At 52.3% G+C, this 25,828-nt stretch overlaps 1 protein-coding gene across 4 annotated transcripts; it reads right to left on the bottom strand.

Annotated features, from left to right (window-relative positions):
• Positions 1-7,328: 7,328 nt before the first annotated feature.
• Positions 7,329-25,249, bottom strand: ANHX (anomalous homeobox). Of its 4 annotated transcripts, none has more exons than XM_054443401.2 (10): positions 24,799-25,249; positions 23,201-23,471; positions 20,605-20,732; positions 16,905-17,028; positions 16,017-16,233; positions 15,350-15,518; positions 14,556-14,848; positions 10,230-10,377; positions 8,302-8,386; positions 7,329-7,989 (listed from the first exon to the last, which is right to left on the bottom strand). In XM_054443401.2, exons 2-10 carry the CDS (start codon positions 23,447-23,449, stop codon positions 7,903-7,905), a joined length of 1,500 nt encoding a protein of 499 aa, XP_054299376.1. In that variant the 5' UTR covers positions 23,450-23,471; positions 24,799-25,249; the 3' UTR covers positions 7,329-7,902. The 4 variants fall into 4 exon arrangements, with proteins under 4 accessions (XP_054299376.1, XP_054299377.1, XP_054299375.1 ...); XM_054443402.2 differs by having other exon boundaries at positions 8,235-8,386; positions 24,799-24,880; XM_054443400.2 differs by lacking the exon at positions 24,799-25,249 and adding an exon at positions 24,598-24,689.
• Positions 25,250-25,828: the final 579 nt, after the last annotated feature.

The following is a 25,828-nucleotide window of genomic DNA, read 5'->3' on the forward strand; positions in this document are numbered from 1 at the left end:
TGCCCCCTCTTGCAGTCCCAGTGAACCCCTGAAATTCAGTCTTATGATTTTCCATGCCATAATTTTGGAAAATGAAACTGAAATAGAGTCCACCATTCCATGCCTTAATTGGAATGGATAGAGATAATAAAAGGCAAAGTAGATGGCCAATAGACAAAAGTCAAGTGATTTCCTATATATTAGAAATAATGTATAGGAATAATAGGAATTTGTAATGAAAAAAATCATTCAAAAAATCTGAAAAAGTGTTTGTATGCAAAATATACCAAAAAAACTAAAATTGAACAAGAAGGCAACCCAATTAAAAATGGGGACAGATCCAAATACATACTTTCCAAAGAAGATATACAGATGGTGGCCAGGCGCGGTGGCTCACGCCTGTAATCCCAGCACTTTGGGAGGCCGAGGCGGGCAGATCACCTGAGGTCCGGAGTTTGAGACCAGCCTGACCAACATGGATAAACCCCGTCTCTACTAAAAATACAAAATTAGCCGGGCGTGGTGATGCATGCCTGTAATCCCAGCTACTCTGGAGGCTGAGGCAGGAGAATGGCTTGAACCCAGGAGGCGGAGGTTGCTGTGAGCCGAGATTGCGCCATTGCACTCCAGCCTGGGCAACAAGAGCGAAACTCCGTCTCAAAAAAAAAAAAAAAAAAAGAAGATATACAGATGGCAAATAAGCATACCAAATAATGCTCAGTGACACTTGTCATGAGGGAAAAGCAAATTAAAACAACAATGAGATAGCACTGCACATCTATTAAAGTGAATACAATCTAAAAATAAGTAAATTTGCAATTGCAACAGGAACTCTCATTCATTGCTGGTGCAATGCATAATAGTATAGCCACTTTGGAAGATACTTTGACTTTTCCCCAAAGCTAAACAAAGCTTCACAATATGAGCCAACAGTCACACTCCTAGGTATTTAGATAACTGCTTTGAAAACATGAGTTTGATCTAAACAAAACCCAGCATGTACTCACGTACAGCAGCTCTTTTCATAACAGAAAAATTCTTTAAGGAATCAGGATAACCTTCAATAGGTGAATGAATAACTAGGCTGGGGTACATCCATGCAATAGAGTCCTGTTCAGCAAGAGCAAGCTCTGAGGCCATGCAGGACATGGATGAATCTGATAGGCATATTGCTAAGTGAAACAGGCCAGTGTGAAAAGGCTGTATGATCCTATTTCTATGATGTTATGGAAAAGCAGAAACTACAGGGGTAGCAAACATATCTGTGATTGATGATGGTTTGTAGAGGGCAGGGAGTGAGTTAAATAGGAGGATATAATGATAGAAACAGGCACAAATGGGCCTTTGGAGAGTGTACTCCCTTTGCTTGGTGAAATTACGCTGGGTGTGTGTGGAAGAGCCTGGGATGTATAATGCCATCATGAACAAAAAGGCCACTTATCACTCCAGGAGAGCAGGGTGTTCTTTCATCACACATGAAATTATTTCAGGATCAGTTCCAAGGGAGACTTTCGTGTGTGATTTTATATATATATATATACACACACACACACACACACATATATACACACACACACATATATACACACATATATATACACATATATATACACATATATATAATAAGAAAATTTACCATTTTAACTATTTTTAAGTGTACACTTCAGTGGCATGAAGTACATTTCCATTATTGTGCAACTATCATTTTACATTCCACCAGCAGTGCACAAGGCTTCCAATTTCTCCACATACTTGCCAATATTAATTAGTTTGTTTCTCTCTCATTTCATAGGCATGATCATGACTCACTGCAGCCCCAACCTCCTGGGCTCAAGGGATCCTTCCACCTCAGCCTCCTGGGTAGCTGGAACTACAGGTGCCACTACACCCAGATAGTTTTTTGGTTTTTTTGAAATGGATTTTCACCGTCACCCAGGCTGGAGTGCAGTGGCACCATCTCAGCTCACTGCAACCTCCGCCTCCTAGATTTAAGTGATTCTCCTTCCTCGGCCTCCTGAGTAGCTGGGATTACAGGCATGTGCCACCATGTCCGGCTATTTTTTGTATTTTCAGTAGAGACAGGGTTTCACCATGTTGGCCAGGCCAGGCTAGTCTCAAACTCCTGTCCTCAAGTGATCCACTTACCTTGGCCTCCCAAAGTGCCGGGATTACAGGCTTGAACCACTGCACTTGGCCTCCATATTTTTTATAATAGCCACTCTAACATGTATGAAATGGTGTCTCATTGTGGTTTTGATTTTCATTTACCTAATGGCTAGTGATGTTGAAAATCTTTTCATGTACTTCTTGGCACTGGATTTGGCAATGATTTATTGGATATGACACCAGAAGCATGGGAAACAAAAGAAAAAATAGATAAATTGGACTTCACCAAAATTGAAAACTTTCGGCATCAATGGACACTATCAAGAAAGTGAAAAGGGGCTGCGTGTGGTGGCTCACACCTGTAATTCCAGCACTTTGGGAGGCCAAGGTGGGAGGATCACTTGAGGTCAGGAGTGCAAGACCAGCCTGGTTAACTTGGTGAAACCCCGTCTCTACTAAAAATACAAAAAAAGGAAAAAAAAAAAGCCGGGTGTGGTGGCATGTGCCCGTAATCCCAGCAACTCAGGAAGCTGAGGCAGGAGGATCACTTGAAGCTGCGAGGTGGAGGTTGCAGTGAGTCGAGATCATGCTACTGCACTCCAGCCCAGGTGACAGAGCAAGAAAGCAAAATTCCATCTCAAAAAAAAAAGGCCAGGTGTGGTGGCTCACGCCTGTAATCCTAGCACTTTGGGAGGCCGAGGCAGGTGGATCACGAGGTCAGGAGATTGAGACCATCCTGGCTAACAGGGTGAAACCCTGTCTCTACAAAAAAATACAAAAAATTAGCCAGGCGTGGTGGTGGGCGCCTGTAGTCCCAGCTACTCGGGAGGCTGAGGCAGGAGAATGGCGTGAACCTGGAACCAGTGAGCCCAGATCTCACCACTGCACTCCAGCCTGGGCGACAGAGCGAGACTCTGTCTCAAAAAAAAAAAAAAGTGAATATGGGAGAAAAGACACTGTAAAATAATATACCTGATAAGGGTCTAGTATCCAGAACATATAAAGAATTCTTACAACCCAACAACAAAAAGACAACCCAATATCAAAATGGGCAGAGGACTTGAAGAGACTTTTCTGTAAAGAAGATAAGCAAATAGCATATGAAACGATACTCAACATCACTAGCCATCATGGAAATATAAATCAAAAATACAATGAGATAACACTCCATACCCATCAGAATGTCTATTATTTTAAAAACAAACCAGAAACAAGTGTTGACAAAGAAGTGGAGAAATGTGAACACCGCTGTAAAATGGTAAAGCTGCTATGGCTGACCCTTGCTACAACGTGGAGGAACCTCAGAAACATTGTGCTGAGAACCCAGCACAAGGCCACACACCTGTAATCCCAGCTACTCGGGAGGCTGAGGTGGGAGGGTCGCTTGAGCCTGGGAGTTCAAGTCCAGTCTGGGCAGCATAGCAAGACTCCATCTCTACAAAGATAAAAATAAAAGCAATGTGCAGAAAGAAGCTGGACACAAAAAGGTCACATACTGTATGATACCATTTAGATGAAATACCCAGAATGGGTAAATCCAAAGAGAGCATATTGGTGGTTGTCAAGGGTTGGAGAGAGGATGGAATGTGTGACAGCTGCTTAATGGATGGAGGATTTCCTCTGGGGTGATGAAACTATTTTGGAACTAAGAGGTGATGGCTGCACAATGTTGTGCATGGACTAAATGTCACAGAAATGTACATTTTTAAAAGTTAATTTTATATTGTGTAAATTTTACCTCAATAAAAAAATCTAGTCCAAAGCATTCCCTCACCAGGGTGAGCCCTCTTAGCCTCGCATTTAAGTCCCTCCATAGCTCAGTGCTGCCTGGGCCTGGCCAACCACATTCCAGACATGTGCTCCAGCCACACCATCTGCCAGCTCCTAAACCCATGGCCGTTTCATCATTCCAGGTCCAGGTCACCTTCTGATGCCTTCACAGACACTAAGTGATCAGCAATGCCTCCTTAGGGCACACAGGATCTTCTGAAACTTGCGTTGCTATAATTCATACCTCAGCACGTGGTATCCAAGGGTTGTCCCATTTCAATAAGGAGAAATCAGTGTTTTCTGACTACCACCATGCAGGTATCTTGCTCAGGTGACTCACAGCAATCTGCTAGGTATGGCTAGTTCCTTGTGCAGAGGGGAGGGCCAGGCTCAGGTGATTGAATGATTCACCTGCAATCACACAGCCTCCAAGTGACTTCACAGTCAGGTTCCAGCCCAGAACCCGGTCTCCAGGTGCCACTCAAAGTTTGTGAGTCACATGAACCTGTGTCCAGGCCACAAAGAAGAGGTAACCCAGCTGTGGGGGCACATGTCTGGTCATGAGATGGCCCAAGTCCCATGTGAAGCCTCATGAGCCACACAGACCCTATCGTAAATACACCAGCCTGGGGCTCTCCAGAGGCCAGCTCCAGGAAGTGGAATCATGCTAGTATTGTAATATTTAGTTAGAACTGAGGCCACCTGCAACTCGCTGCCATCTACACTGCTTCCACTCTCTGGTTGCTAAAGATCAATCCTAGGGCCTGCCTCAACCCTGATGATTCAGCTCCACTGAAGCCCCCCAGAAAACCTCAGTGGCTCTGCAGGCAAGCAGAGTGGGAGGGATGTTATCTGAGTCAGAAGGGGCTTTAGCCTTTGGGGGCCTAGGACTGTACGACTTTCTGCCCAGGCCACAGGAGGCATGGGAGCCCCCATGAGAGGTCCCTTGCTGTGGTTCACCATCCAGAGAAGAACCAGCCTCTGGTTTTTCCTGCCTTCAAAACACCAGCACCTCAACCCCAGAACAGTCTGGATCCAGCCCTTACTGGGCAAGGGATCCCAATGCCAGCCCCAAACCCAGCAGTTAGGCCCTCCCGTGAACTGCCTGGAGCACCAGGTACAAGGATGGGGCACCCTGGGAGGGGCCATGGTTACCTGGCACCAGCAGGGATATGATGATCACCAGCAGAGACAGAGACACTGCCGTGATGGAATTATATCCCCCAAATTCATATGTTCAAGTACTGACCCCCAGTAGCTGTGAATGTGGCCTTATATGGAAATAGGATCTTTGCAGATGATAAATGTGAGATGAAGTAATTAGAGCCAGCCGTAATCCACTATGATTCTGTCCTTATAAAAAGGGGGAATTTGGACACAGACATGCATACAGGGAGGAAGGCTACTGAAGACTGAAGCTTCGATGTCACAAGCCAAGAAACAAGCAGAACTGGGGAGAGGCCTGGGAGCAATCCTTCCCACTCTTCAGAGAGAGCATGACTCAGTCTCCTGGATTTCCCAACTTGGAGACAACAAATCTCCGTTGCTCTAAGCCTCTCAGTTTGTGGTGCTTTGTTACAGCAGCCCTAGGAAAGGAACACAGGCATGCTCCATCCACCACTCTTTCCAGACCACAGCTGCCTCCCAAGCCCACCCGAGAGGGTAAGTCAGGGAAGTAGGGCTCTTCATGGGCCACCACTGCTACTGGGTGGTCATTTCCACTCTGGAAGTCCTGGTCTCAGTTCTCAGTCTCCTGGAGCTGTTTTAGCCTCCACCTTGCTGTCCCTGGGGCTGCACCTGAGCCTCCACCCCTCTGTCGCTGGGGCTGTCCTGAGTTTCTACCTTGCTGTCACTGGAGCTGCCCTGAGCCCCCACCTCGCTGTCTCTGGAGTCCAGAAAGCCCAGGGCTGGCCAAACCTCACCCCTCATACCTCTCTTGGCCCCTCATCCCAGCCACCAATCCACTGGAACAGCCATTATGTCCCTTCATTTTCTAGACAGGTGCCTCAGGAAGGCACAGAAAGGGGTCACACCACTTGGTCATGGTGCCTTACCTGTGTCCACTGGACTCAGGCTGGTCCTTTAATGGGATGAGGGCAGAACAGGCTGTGGGGCCACAACCCATTGTCAGAGAGGCCAGGGATAAAGCCAGAAAGGAGACAGGGGAAGGAAGGGCCTGTGGGCAGCAGCTCCTCCTCACAGGTGCTGAACAGAGAAGGTGAGGAGCCTCCAGCCTCCATCCTGGCAGGACCTGCAACCACTGCTAGAGGTCCCCTTTTGGGAGGTCCAGTCCTAGCCAAGGGCCAGCTCCAGAGACTTTAGTCCATTTTCTCCAGAATGGATGATACAGCTGTCTGAGTCAGGACTCTAGAATGTTCAGGACTGAGCCCTGCTGAGGACAGGAGGGAATAACATGCCATGGAGATCCTTGTGCAGCCTGGGCCTTTGGCTGTGACCAGCTAGCACCCAGTGCCTCTTTGCTGGGTCTCTGGGCCCTGCTGGTTGCAGGAAAGGCCTCAGCCCAGGGATGCGATGGGCCCAGGCTCTGCGTGTTTCCTGGGAGGGCCAAAGGGTGGTGCCTCCTATAGCAGCCCGAGGCACAGTAGTCACTGCTGCTGCTTCTGCCCTGAGTCTGGGGGAGCCGGCATGTGGGGAACATGGGGGCTGGTTCTCCTGCGACAGGGAGGCAAGCAGCTGTGCCCTCCACTCCACACCACCCTGCTGGCAGCACATCCTTCAAGCTCGATTGCTGGGAAGCTGGTCCCAGTGCCCTCCTGCTTCTCCTCCAGGCCTGGGGATTGCCAGGGATGCATGGGGCCACAGGTGAGCAATGCAATGGTTGCCAGACACCAAGGCTCCTGTTCTCTTTGCCACACTACCCCATTCCCTTCCTATCACAATGCCCTTCTGCAACCTCCGTCAAGATTCTCCTGTTCTCCCGACCCCCACCGTCAGGTCTCCCAGCCATGGCTCCTCCTCCTGTTCCACCTATGACCCCACAGGAAGGTTGGTATTTGTGCCTTTGTCTCTCACAGAGCAGCTTGGGAGCTCCTGAGAGCAGGGCCAGAGTCTGACTTCTCTGGGTTAAGGGCTACTGATCTCAGCCCAGATCACATGTGGCTGTCCCCTGAGATGGGCACGTGGCCAGGTGAGCACAAGGTCACAGACACTCCAAAATCCACAGTCCACACCTAGGGCTACCATAACCGACCCAGAAATTCAGCTTCCAGGAATTTATCCTAATAATAGCCAGGTGAAGGGCAAAGAGCAGAGGACAGGGTTGCCCACCCTAATGCTGCATATAAAACAGACACACTAGAAACTGTCCAGATGTCCATCTGTCGGGCACTGCTGCATGATTAATGTATACCCACATCATGAAACACTGGCCCCGGGTGGAAAGGCTGATGTTCATCTCTGTACTTTGACATGGACAGATGCCCAGGATACATGGTTAAGTGAATACAAGGGGGGGAGTTCAAAACATTAAACTTTAATTGACTACAACATTTGTGTCATAGACACAGTGAATTACAACTTGGATGGAAAACCCACCCTACTGTGCCCTGCCTGGGCCATTCGCAGACAGGTTTGCCTCCCAGTACTCAAGGGAGAAGCCCCTACACACAGAAATCTCAGAACACTCCTCATACCTCACTCAGTTAACTTGGTGGAAAAGTCTGGCCGTGTGCACGGGCAGACGGCAAGGCAGCCAGCAGCAGATCACTCCCCTCTCTAGAATGGCCTTCTCTGCACATGAGTGCCCTGGAGCCCGACTGATCCAGTGCTGCGTGAGTGGGACAGACCCACCTTTGACTTCTGATCTCACGAACATTTCTCAAATGCTTTCTCTACTACAGGGAATTGCTAACCAAACTATTCAAACATGGCAGTGGGAAAGAATCTCTGCTTTTCAGCAGAGCCCCCAGGGGAACTCTGGGGACTTTCATTTTGTATTCAGGATAAAGCTCTGTAACTCCTTGTGTTGACCAGGCAGACCATCCACACCCGCTCCTCCTGGGGTGCTGTTTGGCTCCTGAGGATAGCTCAGCCCAGGCTGCTCCCTGAAAACTCAAGGAGCATCCTGGCTCCCCAGAAGGCATCACCAGAGGCCTGGCTATCAGAACACTGCACCTGGAAGACAACACAGTGTTAAACACAGAGGCTTCCTTTCCAGGCTCAAGACCTGCCCTCCCACCTGGGCACCTCCTGACCTTGGGAAGACCCCCCCGCCAACCAGTCTGGACTCAGGAGGGAACGTTGCCCCACAGCATCCCTCATCCCAGCTCCCAGTCCAGTAATGTCCAGCCACAAATCATCCTTGCCCCTTGTTTATCTTTGCCGGGTGTATTCACTCCAGTGGCACTAGCTGAACCCACCTCAGCACCATGAGCTGCAGATCCAGGAGTAAAGAGGGAATCCTTCGTGCTCATAGGGAAGCCTCACCTGGCTGGAGGGCAGGGCCTGGCTCAGCTCCGTGGCAGACACAGGGCCGGGGAAGGCAGACGGGGCTGGGGCCAGCTCTGGAGGGCTGGAAAAGAGACAGTAAGAATAGGCCCTATCTCAAGGGGACACGGGGTGACAAAATCCACCCAGCTGTGCTTTCTTCCTCATCAGGAGACATTCTAATACTTGACACTCATCAGGACAGACTCTTCCTGCAGGGCTGTCATGTATGTAGGGTGTTAGGAGGGGAACGTGTTACACAGAGAGCAGGGTCACCCGGTGGGTCACAGGGGCAACTGCACAGAGGGCTCAGAGCAGGGTCATGGAAGAGCCAGTGAGCAGAAATGTGGAGGAAACAGAGACCTCAAAGGAGGAAGAGGCCTGGGGTGTGGAGACAAGATTGTGGGGAGCAGGAGGGAGAGCAGGGATGCACAGCACAGTCACTCAGGACAAGGGGCAGTGGTTCTTCAGCAAGGTCAATGCATACCTAGCATGTGACATAGCCACGGCACTCCTGGGCATGCACCATGAGAAATGAAGGCAGGTGTGCAGACTACACACATACAGGACGTTCACAGCAGCTTTATCTGTGATACCCCCAAATCCCCATCCATAGGACAAGGGTGAAGAAGCTGTGGCACATCCATGCAATGGCATGTGGCTCCCCAGAGAGAGAAATGAACTGTTCATGCAGAGCGAAGGACGCCAGACCAGAGCAAAACAAAGACCCGAAAATATACCGTATTTACATGAAATTCTATAAAATGCAGCTAATCCTTAGTGACAGAAGCAGATCCATGGTCCTGGGTGGCCAGGGAGAGGCGAAAGGCAGGAGGAGGGTACACTGAAGACCTTCATCATGGTGGTGGCCTCGTGTGGATGTGAAAGTCACACTGAGAAAATTCAGGTGCTCCGTCTACACATGTACAGCCAATTACACCTCAATGAAACCACTTTTAACGAAGGAACTGATGTTCTCAGGTTGAAGCATGGCCTTCAGATCGGAGCAGGGAGGCATGGGAGTTGGGGGAGCAAGAGAAGGGGTCGAGATGGCCATGTGGAGAGGTCAGGCGAGACACACAAGGGGACACCATGGCCATGGCAGCCTCTGCCTGGTCTCAGCTCCCAGCCATGAATGGAAAAGTGAGTCCATCTGTGTGGTGTACATTTTCTCACAATCAGGCTGTTTGAGCAAGCAGACCATGTGATTTAGGGGCTGCTCCACCTTTTCTCCTATGTTCCTCTGTAATTCTGCCCTCACTAGCATGAGCCTTGAGTCAACCTGGTTTCAGCTCCCTGATGAGGGAGACCCCACACCCTGGGGATCTGCTCTGCTCCTGGTGGCCCTAGTGTAGAGAGGATAGGGCGTCTGCTAGAACAGGAGTGGCGGGGGTGATGGCCTCCCCACCAGAGGACCCCAGGCCACCCTGCCACACTCCTCCATCCCTCCTGTCTCTGCAGGATCCCACCTGCTGGGCTGGCCCCAAAGGCCCTGGTCATCTTCTGTTTCTACAGCACTGACACTATCAACAGCAAGTGCTCACGGAGGCTGCTCAAGACCCCAAGTCCCTTGAAAACTACAATTCAGAATATAAAATCAGGATCTTGATTCTGCCAGAAACTGACAGTGTTTGTTCAGGGAAAAGAAAGGCTGCTGGGGTCCAGGGTGATTTGGGGGTAAGGGTGAACCCTGATCACGTCCAATGCATGGGATGCCCACATCTGCTCTGATGTTTTGGGCTCTCCTGAGAGAAAAACTACCCTTTTTTTCGTAGGTGTAGGCTTGGGGGGACTGTTACAGTTTTCAGCAATCCAAAGGAGAGGGCCCTATCTGCACAGTCTGGGATGGTGAGTCTATAAACTGGGCATTACTCTACCTTGTGGCCTGTGGAAAGTATTGTCCAGGCCTGTGGCTCTTCAGGGCTTACCTCTGGGTGAGGATGAATTCAGGAGCTTGCAGTGGAGGCTGTGTCACCAGGAAGCTGCCCACCCGTAGCTCTGTCCGTCCACTGCTTGTGCCCAGACCCTCCTCCAACTGCACGCTCTGGGGATGGCCGCTGTGGGGGCCAGCAAACCCTGCATGTAATGAGATTCCATGGCACACTGGCAGGAGAAAGGAGCAGAGCCCATGTGTGACACAACCAAGACCTCAAAGCAGGGAGGCGGATGCAGCCTCCGGGCCAGCCAGCCCTCACCACGTGAACCAGACTCACGGTCCCTGGGCCTCAGTCTCACTCTCTGAGGAAGGAACTGTCACAACCATTGATCTCAACAGCTTTCCAGGCTTCCAGAGACCAAGACATGGTTGCTTCTGCTGACTTTAAATGCTGCTGTCATTGCAGACCTCATGTGCCCTCAGTGCCAGTCAGAGTCTGCAGCTTGCTCCGTCCTGCTGGTGTGGAAGGATGTGCCAGGAGCCCTCAGTCTCCTCTTGTGGCTGGTTCACGGAGTGCTCGGCCACCAGCCCTTGGTGGTTTCCACTTTTACCTCTTACTAAGGTTACCAAGATGTCACTGAGGTATAAGCTGTCACTAGTTTCCCCTCCCTTTGACTTTCCAGAGCGTATCTCAGAACATCTCTCACTCTTAGACAAGCTACTGTGGTTTTGGTCAATTCTGGGTGGACATTTAGGAGAGCTGTGGCCTGAAAAGGCAGGTTTTTTTCCTGCCCTGAGTCTATTAGGTTGTAAAACAAGCATTAAGATGGCCCTGATCTCAAGACACGGAACAAGCGGCCTGGGGGTGAGGCTCATGTGGTCCTCCTTCCTGTACAGCAGAGTGACCACCTAACCTGGTGCCCAGCTGCCCAGGGCCTTCTTAGGTTGAAGGGACCTTCCTGACCATGTGCCTGCTTTCTGCTATTTCCTTTTTCATGCAGACCTTACAGACACTCTGGAGAGAGGAAATAATGTTCAAGCACTAGTTTGGACATTCTAGTTCCATCCATCATAGTACAGCAATAAATTACACATCCTCTTTCGAAGAGAAAGGGAAAGCCATGAGCACAATGTCCACAGTCGTGCAGTCAGGATGCAAGTGCAGCCCATGGTGATGGGGTGTCTGGCAGGGAGCTGGGGTGTGGGGCAGGGGCTGAGATTCCCAAGGAGCTCGGGAGGGAGAGCATCTGGGTGCCCAGGCAGCAGCAGGGAACCCAAAGGCACAGGTTTCAATAGACAGAACAAAGGAGTTCGCTGATTCCCACAGAACATCCCCCCTCACTTGAGCAGGCCCCAGGTCTGAAGACCAGCTCCTCTTGTACCAATGTGAAGACACCCAGTGACCGTCCCCACTTCAGCCTCGTTAGTAAGTACAGACAGGCAAATGTGAGTGTCCAACAGTTAAATGAAAAGGACAGCAAAAAATGAAAGGTCAGCATGATCAAACTGACAAGTCCTCTCCAGAGGAGCGAGCCCTAAGATCCCTTCCTCTTTCTGGCCCTGCATCAAGGAAGGGCCAGAATCCATAGTCCCAACAGTCCTGCCTTCAGACAATGAAGCACATTTTAAAAAATTATTATTAGGAAACTTAGAGAAGTGTAAGATATTGCATCCATAGAAAGTAATATAATCTATGAAGGAAGAAGAGTTCAGAGATCAGTAAAGAAGGATTGAAATTCTCTTAAGATACACAACTGATGGCAGGGCGCGGTGGCTCACACCTGTAATCCCAGCACTTTGGGAGGCCGAGGCAGGTGGATTACTTGAGATCAGGAGTTCGAGACCAGCCTGACCAACATGGTGAAATCCAGTCTCAACTAAAAATACAAAATTAGCCAGCAAAAATGCCTGTAATCCCAACTACTTGGGAGGCTGAGGCAGGAGAATCGCTTGAACCTGGGAGGCAGACATTTCAGTGAGCCGAGATCGCACCACTGCACTCCAGCCTGGGCAACAAGATCAAAACTCTGCCTCAAAAAAAAAAAAAAGATATATAACTGTTAAAGCAAAAAATCAGAAGACAGAATTTAAGAAATACCCAAAACGCACATCAATAAAAAAATATAAGATAAAAGGTAAGTTCTTTGGGAGACTGGTCCTGGAGTTCCAACATCCAAATAACATTTGTGCTCTGAAGAGAGAGCTGAAAACATGGAAGCAGGAACTTATCAAACATACTATCAAAGGATATTAGGAAAAAATGCCCAGAGCTTACAGGAGACTTTATTCTTTTTTTTTTTTTTTTTTGAGATGGAGCCGTACTCTGTCACCCAGGCTGGAGTGCAGTGGTGCAATCTCAGCTCACTGCAACCTCCACCTCGTGGGTTCAAGTGATTCTCCTGCCTCAGCCTCCCAACTAGCTGGGACAACAGGCACCCACCACCATGCCCAGCTAATTTTTTTATATTTTTTAGTACAGATGGGGTTTCACCATATTGGCCAGGATGGTCTTGATCTCTTGACCTCATGATCCGCCTGCCTCGGCCTCCCAAAGTGCTGGGATTACAGGCGTGAGTCACTGCACCCGGCCAGGAGACCTTATTCTTTAAGATTAAAGTCTTAACAGCAAGATGAAGTAAAAAGACCCACAACCTCAGACCCTCAGCGTGAAATTTCAGAACTTTAAGACCCCCCCACAAAAAAAATAAGAAAAAAAGAATCTAAGACCTCCAAAAAATTATGAGGGGGGGAAAAAGTATTTCAACTCAGAATTCTGTCCTTGCAAAATTGTTAACCAAACTTGAGGACAGATTAAAGACATTTTTAGAACAAATGAGGACTTGGATAATTTATCTTGCAGGCACTCTTTCTTGCAAAGTTAACTGAAGCTGTTGGCTAACAAAACGAGGGAGTCAAAGAAAGAAAGAATCAGACCTGAAATTCAGGACACCCTGGAGTAAACCCAGGGAAGCAGCATGGGAGCACTGGGGACAATGGCTTCACTGCAGGCCTAGGGAGCTGTCACTTGGAGGGGAAAGGGAAAATGGAGGGCCCCTAACAGTGAGTTTTCAGATGGGATGCTTCAAATGCTGGAAGATGTTAAAAATGTGATAAAAGCAGACAATGTAAAAAGAAAAAGGAAAGGCATGGAGAAGCTCCAAGAAGAAAAAAAAAGCTGAAGAGAAAAGATGTATATACCCATAGAATATTAAATATAGGTGAATTTGGCTGGGCATGGTGGCTCACGCCTGTAATCCCAGCATTTTGGGAGGCTGAGGCAGGTGGATCACTTGAGTTCAGGAGTTCGAGACCAGCCTGGCTAACATGGTGAAACCCCATCTCTACTGAAAATACAAAAATTTAGCCGGGCGTGGTGGCAGGTGCCTGTAGTTCCACCTACTTGGGAGGCTGAGGCAGGAGAATCGCTTGAACCTTGGAGGCAGAGGTTGCGGTGAGCTGAGATCGTGCCACTGTACTCTAGGCTGGGCGACAGACCAAGACTCCATCTCAAAAAAAAAAAAAAAAAAGGCCGGGCACGGTGGCTCACACCTGTAATCCCAGCACTTTGGGAGGCCAAGGCGGGTGGATCACGAGGTCAGGAGATCAAGACCATCCTGGCTAACAGGGTGAAACCCTGTCTCTACTAAAAAGTACAAAAAAATTAGCCAGGCATGGTGGCGGGCACCTGTAGTCCCAGCTACTTGGGAGGCTGAGGCAGGAGAATGGCGTGAACCCGGGAGGAGGAGCTTGCAGTGAGCGGAGATCGCGCCACTGCACTCCTGCCTGGGTGACAGAGCAAGACTCCATCTCAAAAAAAAAGAAAGAAAGAAATTTGAGTGAATTCATAGCGCCAGTTTCCTCCTTACAAAGTGAGAAGTCACACGATTCTGGTGTACTGGATGGGCAAAACATACATCTAAATACATACTCTTTAAATGATTTTACAGCTTCAACGATAACTTAGAAACTAAAATCATGGGATCTCTACTACAGGCTAAGGGGGGTGGACAAGTGGGGAGTCTAAGGAGCTCAGCCTTCTCTGCTGCACCCGGTGTTAACAGATAAATCAAGTGGACTGCAGTGGAGAGCACAGGGTGGCAGCTCTTTCCTTTCAACTCTTCCTCTTCAGTGATATGCATACATACACACACACACACACACACACACACACACACACAGACACACAATAAAACAGATGAGAAATAATCTGGGATGTTTGTGGGAAGAGTCTTTGTTCTGGCTACATTGGTTCCAGGTCTAATCAAATACCACAGGTTCAAGCCGTGTGGCCCTACCCACACTTCTATCCCCTCAAACAGGACCTGAGTAGTCACAGTGTCTGGTGCTGAAACTCATGGTCTGTCTGAAGTGGACCCACCTGTAGGGCTGGGATCTCCAAGGGTGGCAATGGACACAGCCACAGCGGTATCTGCAGGGCCCATCATGAAGTCCAGCCCATGACTGTGGACCAGCTGCCCAGTCTGGAAGGAAACTTCCTTGGAGGACGCCAGTGCAAGAGACATCAGCCAAGATTCAGGGGCAGCCAGAGAGGGGTCCAGCATGTCACTGCCGGCAGCCAGAGGGCAGAGGCCAGGGCCAGGGCAGAAGAGGGGGAGGGTGGCAGGATCATGGCCAGGCCCCTCCTGGTACATCTCGCCACCTGGCAGAGACCTGAGGGACATGGAGAACACTGTCTCTTGGTGGGCAGAGCCTCCCTCAGGGCAGGGCAGGAGGGAGCACAGGGTGCACAACAGTGCTCAAACAGTGCTGGTGTGCAGTAGGAACTCAGGAGAGATACTGGCTGGTTATTAACTCAATGAAAAGCAAAACAGACAAAGTACTAGAAACAAACCACAGGGACAGCTGGGTTTGTCTTTAGGTGGCAGGGCTGCATGTGTTTCCTTCTAAGTCTGTTCCCCCGTTCTCCAAGACAGACATGAACTCAGGTGATGAGTCAGGCTGCAGGAGCACGTGTGGGGTCAGAAGAAGCCGCCCCCACCCCAGTCCTTGACGTGGGCTCCTTGCTGGTGGCTTCCCTCTCCCTGGGGTCTGACCTGATCCCAGTGTGGGGGTCCTGTCACCCTTATGCCTACTTCATGCCCTAGTCTCCACCTGAGGAGGAAAGGGAACTGAATAGGTGAGATGATTCCATGGCCATGGAGATGACAGTACCTGACATCCAGTGGCTTTGAGACTGTCTCATCTGCAGGAAAGTCCGGGGCTAAGGCCAGTGGCTTTGAGACTGTCTCATCTGCAGGAAAGTCTGGGGCTAAGGCCAGTGGCTCCCATGGTCCTTGGGTGGTCTGTGGGGACTGTGGAGGCCCCTTTTCCTTACATTCCTCTGAAAGTAATGAGATGGGAGGGGAGACTTAGTGAGGCTCTGGTTCCCAGCCTCCTTCCCATCAGGTATGAGCAGCCCTGCTGGCTGGAAAAGGCTGTTGCCATGGGGCCATGCCAATATTTTTGCTTCTTGTCCTGTCTTTGGTGTGAAGCAACAATCCATAATTGCCAACCCAGGACACCCCAAATCCTGGTGCTTGGTTCACTTCTCAAATTGACTCACCAACTCCTCCTCTGGCCACACGATACCCTCCTCTCCAGCCCAGCTCCTGGCCCAGCCACACAGTGACCTCAAAATGCATAGGGGCAGCCACAGCCCGGCCTGGGCATCTTGAGCCTCAGACCCTCCGACCCTGTGATGTCGCTCCCACAGAGTGACACCTGGAACCTACTGATTGGGGGAGGGCTACCCCTGTAACCAGTGTGACTACCTAGGCCTGGCCCTTGTCAGAAATCAGCTCCCCAACCACAAGGAGACTGGGGCCCTCAGGCCACTCACCTGACCACTGAGGCCTGTCCACAAACCCAGAGTCAACATGGGGGTTGCCTGAGGGCTGCAGGAGGTCAGGACCCCTCTCCCTTGCACCAGGGTCTTCAGCTGTGGCCTGCTGGGCTGGCTTCATGTGCTGGGGAAAGGCTCTTTGGCGGCGCCGGTAATTGGCAAACCAGTTGTACACCTGCTCAGGGGTCAAGCTCGTCTCCAATGCCAAGTTCTCCTGCCCCCAAACAACAACACTTCTAGCCCTGCTTCCATTCCCTGAGGACAGGGGGTATGTAGAAGTGGCTCAGACAGCTCATTTACACCAAAAAAGGGGATGAGAGCCCAGCCTAACCTCTCCAAGGACAGCAGAGAGTGGTGAGCATGAGCAGAACATGCAGGCCTCACCTCCCTGGGCTGATCCCCATTCCCTGAGCAGTGAGGCCCAGGTCAGGCTGTCTGCACAGCCACACGTGCATGTCCCCCTGAGTGAGGCCCTTGCTAGGTCCACCCAGACAACATGCCCAGGGCTACCCCAAGCCCCTGGAGGGGCAGGGCCTGCAGAACCACACTGCCTGTGCCTGGCACAAACCCACTGTGCAGTGGAAAGCATGTTGGCCGGCAGATGCTTCGACCCATCGTCCCGGTGCCTGGCACACAGTGGGTGCTGAGTGAGCAGCCGTGGGGCCACATACACGGATGTTATGACTCCACGTGAGAAAATGAAACCCTTCATGTGGCAGACAGGACGGTCTGCCAATCAACAAGGTCCCTGTCCAGAGGAGGGGCTGAAACCACCAGCACCCTGGGGGATGAGGCCACTGAGGAGCCTGGTGTGGGGGTACCCCTTGGGGGAGGGGGAGGCACCAGGCAGGGACCCCCTGGGTCCTGGGTATCTTCTATTCTTACCCTCTCAGCCTTGCTGGGGTTGGTGTTCACCCCCACAGCGAAATTGTGCAGCTTCTCACGAACCTCTCTGGGGAAGTTCCGGCTCTTCAGCCCCTCCGGGCAGAGGGAGGGGGGCGGGGGGTTCCTGGGTAAGGACAGTGAGGAGGTGGTAACAGACAGGACCCCTCCAAATCTGTTCCCTTCTCCAGGCCTGGCCCTCTGTGGAAGGTGACACTTCCTTCCCTGTGCCTCCTCCTGGGGGATGCCTCTCTCTGCCTCCAGTTAGTGAAAACTAGAGTCTCTCCCACAGACATGCACAAATCCTGACAAATACTGTTCCAGAACATCTACAGGCCACTGTGAGGAGCCCTCTCTGGGCCCTTGCGGTGCTCCTGGGTGCATCTCAGCCCATGGAGCCCCGATGGATGGCCCTCCTGGACATCCTCACACGTAGACATCCTCACCCATGGAGGCCGCGTGCACAGCCTTCCTGGATGTACTCACACACAGGTGTCCTCAGCCCATGGAGCTCCCGTGGATGGCTGTCCTGGACACACACACACACTGTTGTCCTCAGGACCCGGCTGCCACCCTGTGTGCTTTTCCATTCAGTGCTTTCTGTTCATCACTGGTTTCCAGGCATCAGCCCCATTCTTGCATGAGTCCTCAGAGGCTTGCAGCACTCACACCCCTGCCACCCTGCATGGCCACGCCAGCTTTCTCCCTTCTTCCCTCGCCCCCAACACCTCCTCCCAAGACTTATTGTGCTTGGGTGATCTGGCTCTCATTTCACCAAGATGTTCTCAGAAGAGAAGCACCACCTGTGCCCCCACCAAACCTGCCAGCCCTTCTGCACTCCCCAAATGCCTGTGGGGCCCCTGGTGAGGGGAGGCTCCAGCCGTGGCACCTGCTCATCCCCCACCTCACTAAGAACGCTCCCCTGAACTAATTCCCTGCTTGCCATCACCAGTATTTCTTCTAGTAAGTCATTCTCATGAGCTGCTAAGCTCTGTAAATTTCTCACCTCCAGTGGTTACCCCATGAGTCTGCTCCAGTTCCAGCTAAACTTCTCAAAGAATGATCTTGGATCTGCCACGGTCTCCTTGTCTCTGTGACACACCTGGATCCTTGCACCTTGCCACTAAAAGCACTTGCCAGCTCACAAAATCCAAAGTTCATTTCTCAGCTCTCCTCTTAACTGGTACCTCCTCAGCCTCACTGGCTTCTGAACTCTGCACTGCTGGATTTCCTCTTCCTCTCACTGGCCACGTCTCAGCTGAATCTTCCTCATCCTCCTCTGGGCTGCAAAGTCCCAGAGGTCTGTCCCCTGAACACAGAGGACCCCTTTCTCTGTGCCCTCCCAGGATTTCAGTGTCAGTCACAGAGATGACAAAGGGATGCGTGTCTGAGCAATGCTGCAGCTGGACACTGGGGATGTTCCAGCTGGCTATGCTCCTCTCTAGTGCTGAGCAGATTTGAATATTTCATAAGAAAAAGATGATATATGCACCAATATTACTTGTCTGTAGAAGGCGTGTCATCCCAGTGCCTACTTGGACATCTAAAATGCAGCTCACACATCATGAATCCCAAAAGAACTCCATCCCCCCTCTCCAAACTTTTCCCCAGCTCCTGTGTACCTCAGTGAAGGAACCCTCATGCTCCTGGTGGTTCCCACACAGGCCAAGAGCCCTGGAGTCTACTTTAGCCCTCTCTTTACCTCCTGCCATGTGTACAGCCCATCAGCAAACCCCCAGCTCCACCTCCAAAATCTACCCTGACACAGCACTGTCCACTTTCCCTAGCCACTATCCCAGCCCTGGGCCATGCCTGGAACCTCCTAGAAACTCCAGCATCTACTCCTGATCCCTGTATCTGCAACTTCTGTGATTCAGATGCCATACCTTCCTGACACCCCCTGGGGACCATCAGCACGGTTATAACCCAATCCAGCAGCTACCATGGCTGCAGGCTCAATGTCCTCCTGCTGCTCATCAGCTTCTAAGGCAGGGTGAGCGAATCCATTCCACCACCTGCTTCTATGGCCACAGGCTAGGAATTGTTTTTACATTTTTCAAGGGCTGTGAACACATACACCTCAAAATACTTCCTATCTGTCCCTGAACACCAAGCTTCTCTGATCCCAAGTCTTTGAATGTGCTGCCCCTTCCCAGAAACTTCTGCTCACGTGGCGGACACATCACCACACTCAAGACTCTCCTCTAAGACTAGGACCAGCCTGCACTGACCACCTCATCTAAAGCAGCCAACCTTGCACAGCCCTCTTCTGAACATATTCTCTGCATAGCACTTCTCACTCTCTGAATTATGTGACCTACTTTAATTCCTTGTCTGTTGACTATTGTCCACATCCCAACGTCAGTTCCATGGAGGCAGAGCCTGGCCTTCATCCCCAGCAGGCATGGGGCGCTTAACAAACATGTCGACAAGATGACACCATTGCACTCTGGCAGGTGTCAGTATGCCCATGGGGGGCTACAATCACATCCCCTGAAGACCCCACAGCTGATTTACTGCTGGGCTTCTGACGACTTGTCTTACTCTGTCACTCTATTTGATGGGTACCACGCAGGAAAATTCTCTGAGCCCAAAAGGTATCCATGTCTTCTTCCTCCAGTGACCAGTATTCTTACCAACCAGGCCCTGTGGCTCAGGAATCTTTCGTGACTTGGGCTGTCAGGAGTTCACAGCAAGATCTACAGCCCTTTCCTGACCAGTGAAGAGCACCTGAGATGAAGAATAAGGCTTCCCGGAGTTTGAGACCAGCCTGGGAAATATAGCAAGACCCTGTCTCTACAAAAAATTAAAAATTAGCCGGGCATGGTGGTCACAGCTACCCGGGGGGCTGAGGTGGGAGGATTGCTTGAGCCTGGGAAGTTGAGGCTGCAGAGTCGTGACCGCGCCACTGCATGCGAGTCTGGGTGACAGAGCAAGACCCTGTCTCAATTTTTTTTTTAAAGGCTCCAATTTCTCAGTGTCTGGGCTAGCGTCCTGGCTTTGTACCTCTCTCTCGTGTGGAACCTCAGGTTACCCTTTCTGTGCCTCCGTTTCCTCATCCATAAGTGGTGATGACGGTGATAATAAAAATTACTAGTAACATTTATTTAGTGCTGATAATGGTGGCGATGATAAGGACTACCACTTATTGAGTGCCTATCATGTGCCTGGCACTACTCTGAGCACCTGACATGTAACTCATGCTAACACTGGCAACATTCTCACCCTTACCTCTTTGAAAGGCCTTGCAACCCCTCAGTGGCCACCCAGAGCCCAGATTGTGGGGATTAGATGACCTGGGGACACATGTTGAGCTGCTCCCACCTGCCCTACATCTCCACTGTCCCTGGCCCGATAGCCCCCTTTCTGGCCAGTCCCTGGGTGGATGCTGGGCAGAGATAATGAGGATGCCCACCTGCTGGCCTTAGCCTCAGTCACCCTGTGGTCAGCCATCCGTTTCCAGCCATCAGCTGACTGAAGTGGCTGGTGGAGAGTGTAGCTCAGTGAACAGCATCCAGCACAGGTGTGACACACACTGAAGTCATCTTATGCTGACTACACTGTGACTATTACTGCTCCAGCGGACACTTCCTGTCCATATCTCCTCACCTCTACTTTGCTTCAGCCCCTCTGGGGTTTGCATGGTATATCTAATCCCTCGGGATCCCCATGAAATATGCACAAGTAAATGCTTGTAGGTTACCTCTTCCTGCAGCGGAACTTCTGCACCGGGGTGAGCGCAGCCACGCCCAGCCTCCTCATGACCAGACGGTAGTGGATGTCGTTCCAGAGCTGCACTAGCTCCTGGCTGCCTCCCGGCACCTGGCACCCCTGCGAAGAAGAGTGTACTGAGCCCTGGCTACCTGCCCACCCTGGAGCACTGTTGGGACCTGTGTCTGCCATCCCAAACTGACTCAGCCTTGGGGAAGGCAGTGATGGGAATAGCAGGGTTCTGGGTTCAAATCCACTGATTTTACAAAGTGCCAGTGTGGCCACACGATGCAGGCATGAGTCAGATGGCCCCCGCTCCATTCCCGGCAGGCTCAGTGGTGTGACCCAAGGCCTGCCAGGTCACCTCAAAGACCTTGGGCAGATGCACTCACATCAGTCTTGAATGGGCCCCTGCCTTTAAACCTTCAACCCTCCCCAAAACACAAGATGAGCACAGCTCCCAGCTGTACCTCAAAGGTAAGGCCCATGTGGCAAGGGGAAGTCCAATGACTCTCTTTTGGCCAACAGCAAAGGGGAGGTGGAGCAGTGGTTATAACCACACAGTACGAATTGAGGGCCTGATGTCTGATTCAAGTCTTACATGAAAGACCTTTGTCTTTCATGTAAGAAAGACAAAGTAGTGCTGGCCCCTCAGGTACTCAGCACAGTCTAAGGTGAGGGGGATGAAGGGGTCCCTGTCTGTGGCCAGTACACCCATCCACTTAACTGGACTTTGCTGATGATGGAGGATGCCTGGTGCTGGTCTCCCGTGATTCCTGTGTGGCGCCCACCATTTCCTTAATTCCAATCATCTGCCACAGGAGTGATCCCTATGGCCCCACGCTGGCCTTTAACTACAATGTTGCCTGGACCATCCTGGTGAGGGAGTTGCTGAGAATCATTCAGCTTTCTCTCTGAGGCATCAGAGAGGCCCAGTCTTGCTCGGCAGTGACCCCTCAGAGCCGATGGCTCTGTGCCCCAGTGCCCCAGTCTCCTCTCAGCACGCGGCCTTCAGGGAATCTGCATGGGAACCTCCCCCTGCCCTGACTTGGGGGCAGGAACACCCTGCACAGGCTGGGGTTGCTGCCCGTTCTTGACGTGGTGGTCCCTTCATGCCTCCCAGGTCTCAGCCACAAGTCACCTCCTCAGACGTACTCGTGGGTCACACTGACTGAGCTTCTAATTCCTCTCCAGGGGGTTTTCTTCACTGATGCCAGCGGTTGCCTTCACGGCAGTTGTTACAACTCTAACTCTGCACTCTCTCATTTGTTTACTTCATTTATTTTGACAGATTTGAAAGACCTCGAGCCCTGCTAGGTTCTAGGTGTCATGCTGTGTGTCAGCCAATCTTGCAGTGAGAAAGGCTGTGGTGTCCCTGCCTCGTGGACCTTCAGTGCAGTAACGCAGGCAGATTGACAAACCACCTTCTAGTTACAAACAGAGGCAGGGACAGAAAAGGGGTAACGGGGGGGCCACACTGGAGAGTGAAGGAGGCACCACCTCCATGGGCTGACATTTAAAGTAGAAACCAGAAGGGTAGGAAGGCACCGGCCACATGGAGAACTAGGCGCCAACCTCAACAGAGGAAAGACACCTGCAAAGGCCTTGGGACAGGGAAACACCTCGGGAGTTGGAACGGCAAGGAGACTGGTGTGGCCACTGCAGAGGAGGCTGGGAGGAGCCAGAGGTGAGAGGACAGCAGCAGGCTCAGGCCCCGGTTCTGGGAGCCACAGCTCAGGGGCACACTGTGACACCATTTGCCTTGTAAAACTCCCTCTGGCTGCTGAGGGAGGGGGCAGGAAGACACCACACTAGCTTGGTGAGGGGTTGGAAGGAACCGAGTATCTTGAAGGTAAACTCACAATGAATAATGCATGGACTGTTTTACAGGGTCAAAGAAAGGAAAAATAGGCATTCAAATTCCTTTTTGGAAACCTTTGGGCCACGTTTTCTGCGATTCAGAATTTTTCAGATTTCAGCAAGTAACGCAGGCATCCAGCACATGACATGCACCACTCAGCACGACTTGGGACAGCATCCTGTCATCAAGCATACTCTTATTTAGGCAGCAAAACGTACAGTGGTCACATTAGTTGGAACAATAAACACTATAAATAGCTTCACATCAGCACAGGTCAGGTTCAATGCCTAATGCGTTGAGGTTGAAGGTACCAGGTGAGTGAGAGATACTTTTTGTTTTCAGAGTTCTCCACTGCAGACTTGCAGCCGGGGAATGAGAAGGGGTCTGTCTGAATGCCTTGCTAAGATGGTGGCTCTCCAAGGCCAGGACCGCATTTTATTCACTCACTTTATTGGCACCATGCCTGTCACAGATCACCACTCAATAGGGATTTGACGAATAAGTAGTTTTAACTCAGATTACCAAACCAGTTAGAGCTTAGTAATGTGAGAGCGGACTAAGCTTACATAAAACCTGCCTCCCAGGTTTTTCCAAGGCCTGGGGATGGGCCTCCGGCCAGTGGGTGCCTACTAACTCCTGGGTACTGCTGCAGTGCTGGGGATGGGTGGAGGCTGCCTGAAGAAGTTGCTACCTCTCTCTGTACCCCACCCCTGTAGCCCAGGCCTACCTCCAGGAGCCGGCAAGCCGCCTGCTGCTGCTCCTGCCGGTCCAGGACACGGGCGCATGCCAGGGCCACATCTGCGTTGTCCAGGAGGTGCAGGCGGAGCTGGCTGTCCAGAATGGCTGTGACCAAAGGCTGCACTTGAGCAAGGTCATCCTGGAAGTCCCGGCACAGTCTGCCCGCAAGGGTCACCAGCTCCGCCGGGGGTGCACAGGTGTCCTCATGCTCCTTCAGCAGAGTCAGGAAGCTCTGCATCCTGTGCTGGGTCGTGGCCACTCTGCCAACACAAACAGTCACAAGAATGGCCACCACTGACCATGTCCTTTCTGTCAGTCAATCGCCCAACCCACTCTGCAAAGCAGATGATGCCATGGCTCTTGTGCCATGGACACTTGTAGAGTAGGAATAAGACCTCACACATCCCGAGAGAGGGCAGCACCATAGCAGACACCCTCTAGAATTTCCTTCTAATCCCCCAAATACTTCAGTCCTTAACGAACACGGCTGTGCACCAAGCACTGGGCTGGGTACTGTCTGCAACAGCTCCTCCACTGCTCTGGGCTCAGTAGGGTAGGGACCTTGTGTGCAGCGGTCACCAGTGGATGCCAAGGCCTCTCATGTGAACCCACATACATGCACTTGTTTTAACAGCAGAAACTGCTCATGCCAATACTTAATCCAAACAGTGTCAAAGACACACTTTGCAATCACACGCTTGGTCCTGCATCCACACAGGAGGAACCTTTACTTGTTCTAACGGGGCCTCACCTAAGGACATTTAGGCAGCTGCCAGTGACTGCTTTTCTCAACAGAAAACCTTCCCCAATCGATCTTACTTCTGCGGAATACACTTTTATTCACACAAGTGGGGGTAGGGTAGTAGGTGTTACCAAACTGCTTTCCAAAAGGTTTGTAAATCCTCACAGCCGCGAAGAACCAGGTAGGCTGCGCGCTCCCCGGCGAGGGGTTCTTTCTGCCTGCATCATCTCCCGTGCGCCCGCCAAGGGGACGCGACCTCGTCTACTCCACCACTTCCCGCGCTCTAGCGCCATCTCACCCGGGTCCTGACTCCGGGCTCTGAGTTTCCAGCCGCCACAGTGGGCAGGAGGCCCTGGACCTGGGGTCCCTTGGGGGAACAGAGGCTGCAGGGGCCTTGTAGGAGGGCAGAGGAGGCTCCCAGGCCTGGGTTTCCTGCAACGCCGACCCCCACCAGCTCTGGGAGGGGCGGGGTTCCTGCCATTTCAGGAAGGAAAAAGGTTCCTGTGGGGTACCTTGGCCTGTCCGCCCGGTGCCCTGAGGGTCACCCGGCTCCAGCTGAATGGAGGGGAAGGGTCGCGGGAGGTGGCTCTGCTTGGCTTCCTGACTGTGGCGCGACCCCCGCCCATGGCCCCCAGTCCCCCTACCTTTCTGGCACGCTGCTCCCTGCGGAGGCCGAAATTCCTGCCTGGGCTCCAGCCCGGGAGGCTCCACCCTCAGCCCCACCCCGGCTCCCGCACCCCTCACCCTCCGGGGCCCCCCTTACCCTGAGGGGCTTCTGCCCTAGCGCCCCTCACCCTCCGGGACCTCCCCCACCCTCCAGGACCCCCCGCCCCCGCGCCCCTCACCCTCTGGGACCCGCTTCAGCGCTGGCGCACGTGCTTGGCGCGCACCCGGGGCTGGCGAGGAGGCGCTGGGCAGCGCAGAAGGTGCGGGTGCTACAAAGTATCCAGGCCGCAGCCAATCCCCGCGAGGCCCCGCCCACAAGCCGTCCCGGGGGCCGGCGCCCCTCAGCCCCTGCTGCGACCGCGGAGTCCGGGGGAGCCGAGGGGTCCGTGGGGGATCTGGTGTCCGTGGCATCTGCAGGTCCGAAAAGTCCCGGGCGTCCTGGAGGACCTGGGGTTTCTGGGGTGTGCAGTGCGGGGTCAGAAAGGCCTGGAGCTTTGCGTACTCGAGCGCCGGAAGGAGCAGGCTCTGCGGGGCGCGCGCGGGGTGCGGGGTTGGTGGGGGAGGGCGCCGCGACCCCCGCCCTGCAGCGGAGCCGAGGGAGTCGTGACCCACGGCTGACCCCGCGCCGCCCGCCCTGGCCGTGGCGCCGGCGCAGGCGCAGCAGAGTCAAGCTGGGGTCGCGGCTCAGTGGGGCGCAGCGCTTTCCTAGCGCGGGGAAGGAGGGCGCCTCTGGAACGCAGACCCCCAGGGGACGCGCCTGGGTCCAAGCGGAGTTCCGACCTCAGCCTCAGCGGAGGGGGGGGGGGCTCCACCCAGGTGGGCCCTGCGGGTGGCTCCCTCAGGGGAAGCCTGGGGCAGCCTGACCACGGCTGACCTCCGTGACCCCCGGCGTTCCGGGCACGACGGGGCGATCCTGGGGCGGGAGTGGGGTCCTCGCAGACCTGGTCAAAAGGTGGCTGGGAAATGACTGAACACCACAAGCCCTGGCACGGGTGCAGTCCAGCCTCTGCCCTTGTGGAGTTTATAGTTTTTGTGTGGGTTTGTGTGTGTGTGTGTTGCTGTTTTTTTTGTGTTTTATATAGTGAGTTCGGAAGGTACCCGGAGACCTTGAATTGTTTGTTTAGCGGCAGGGTCTCGCTCTGTGGCCCAGGCTGGAGTGCGGCGGCGCAATCAGAGCTCACTCCAGCCTCAACCTCTTGGGATCAAGTG

The sequence above is a fragment of the Pongo pygmaeus genome, chromosome 10, assembly GCF_028885625.2.
Source record: "Pongo pygmaeus isolate AG05252 chromosome 10, NHGRI_mPonPyg2-v2.0_pri, whole genome shotgun sequence".
Classification (NCBI taxonomy): Eukaryota; Metazoa; Chordata; class Mammalia; order Primates; family Hominidae; genus Pongo; species Pongo pygmaeus.

Bases quoted from the DNA above. Each gene is read 5' to 3' on its own strand.
- ANHX (XM_054443401.2), bottom strand. From the start codon at position 23,449: ATGCAGAGCTTCCTGACTCTGCTGAAGGAGCATGAGGACACCTGTGCA. The intron at 16,234-16,904 runs GTAAGAATAGAA...GTTTGGGGGCAG, and splicing joins ACCCCAGCAAGGCTGAGAGG to GAGAACTTGGCATTGGAGAC. The intron at 8,387-10,229 runs GTAAGCCCTGAA...TCTCTTTTCCAG, and splicing joins GAATTCATCCTCACCCAGAG to CCCTCCAGAGCTGGCCCCAG.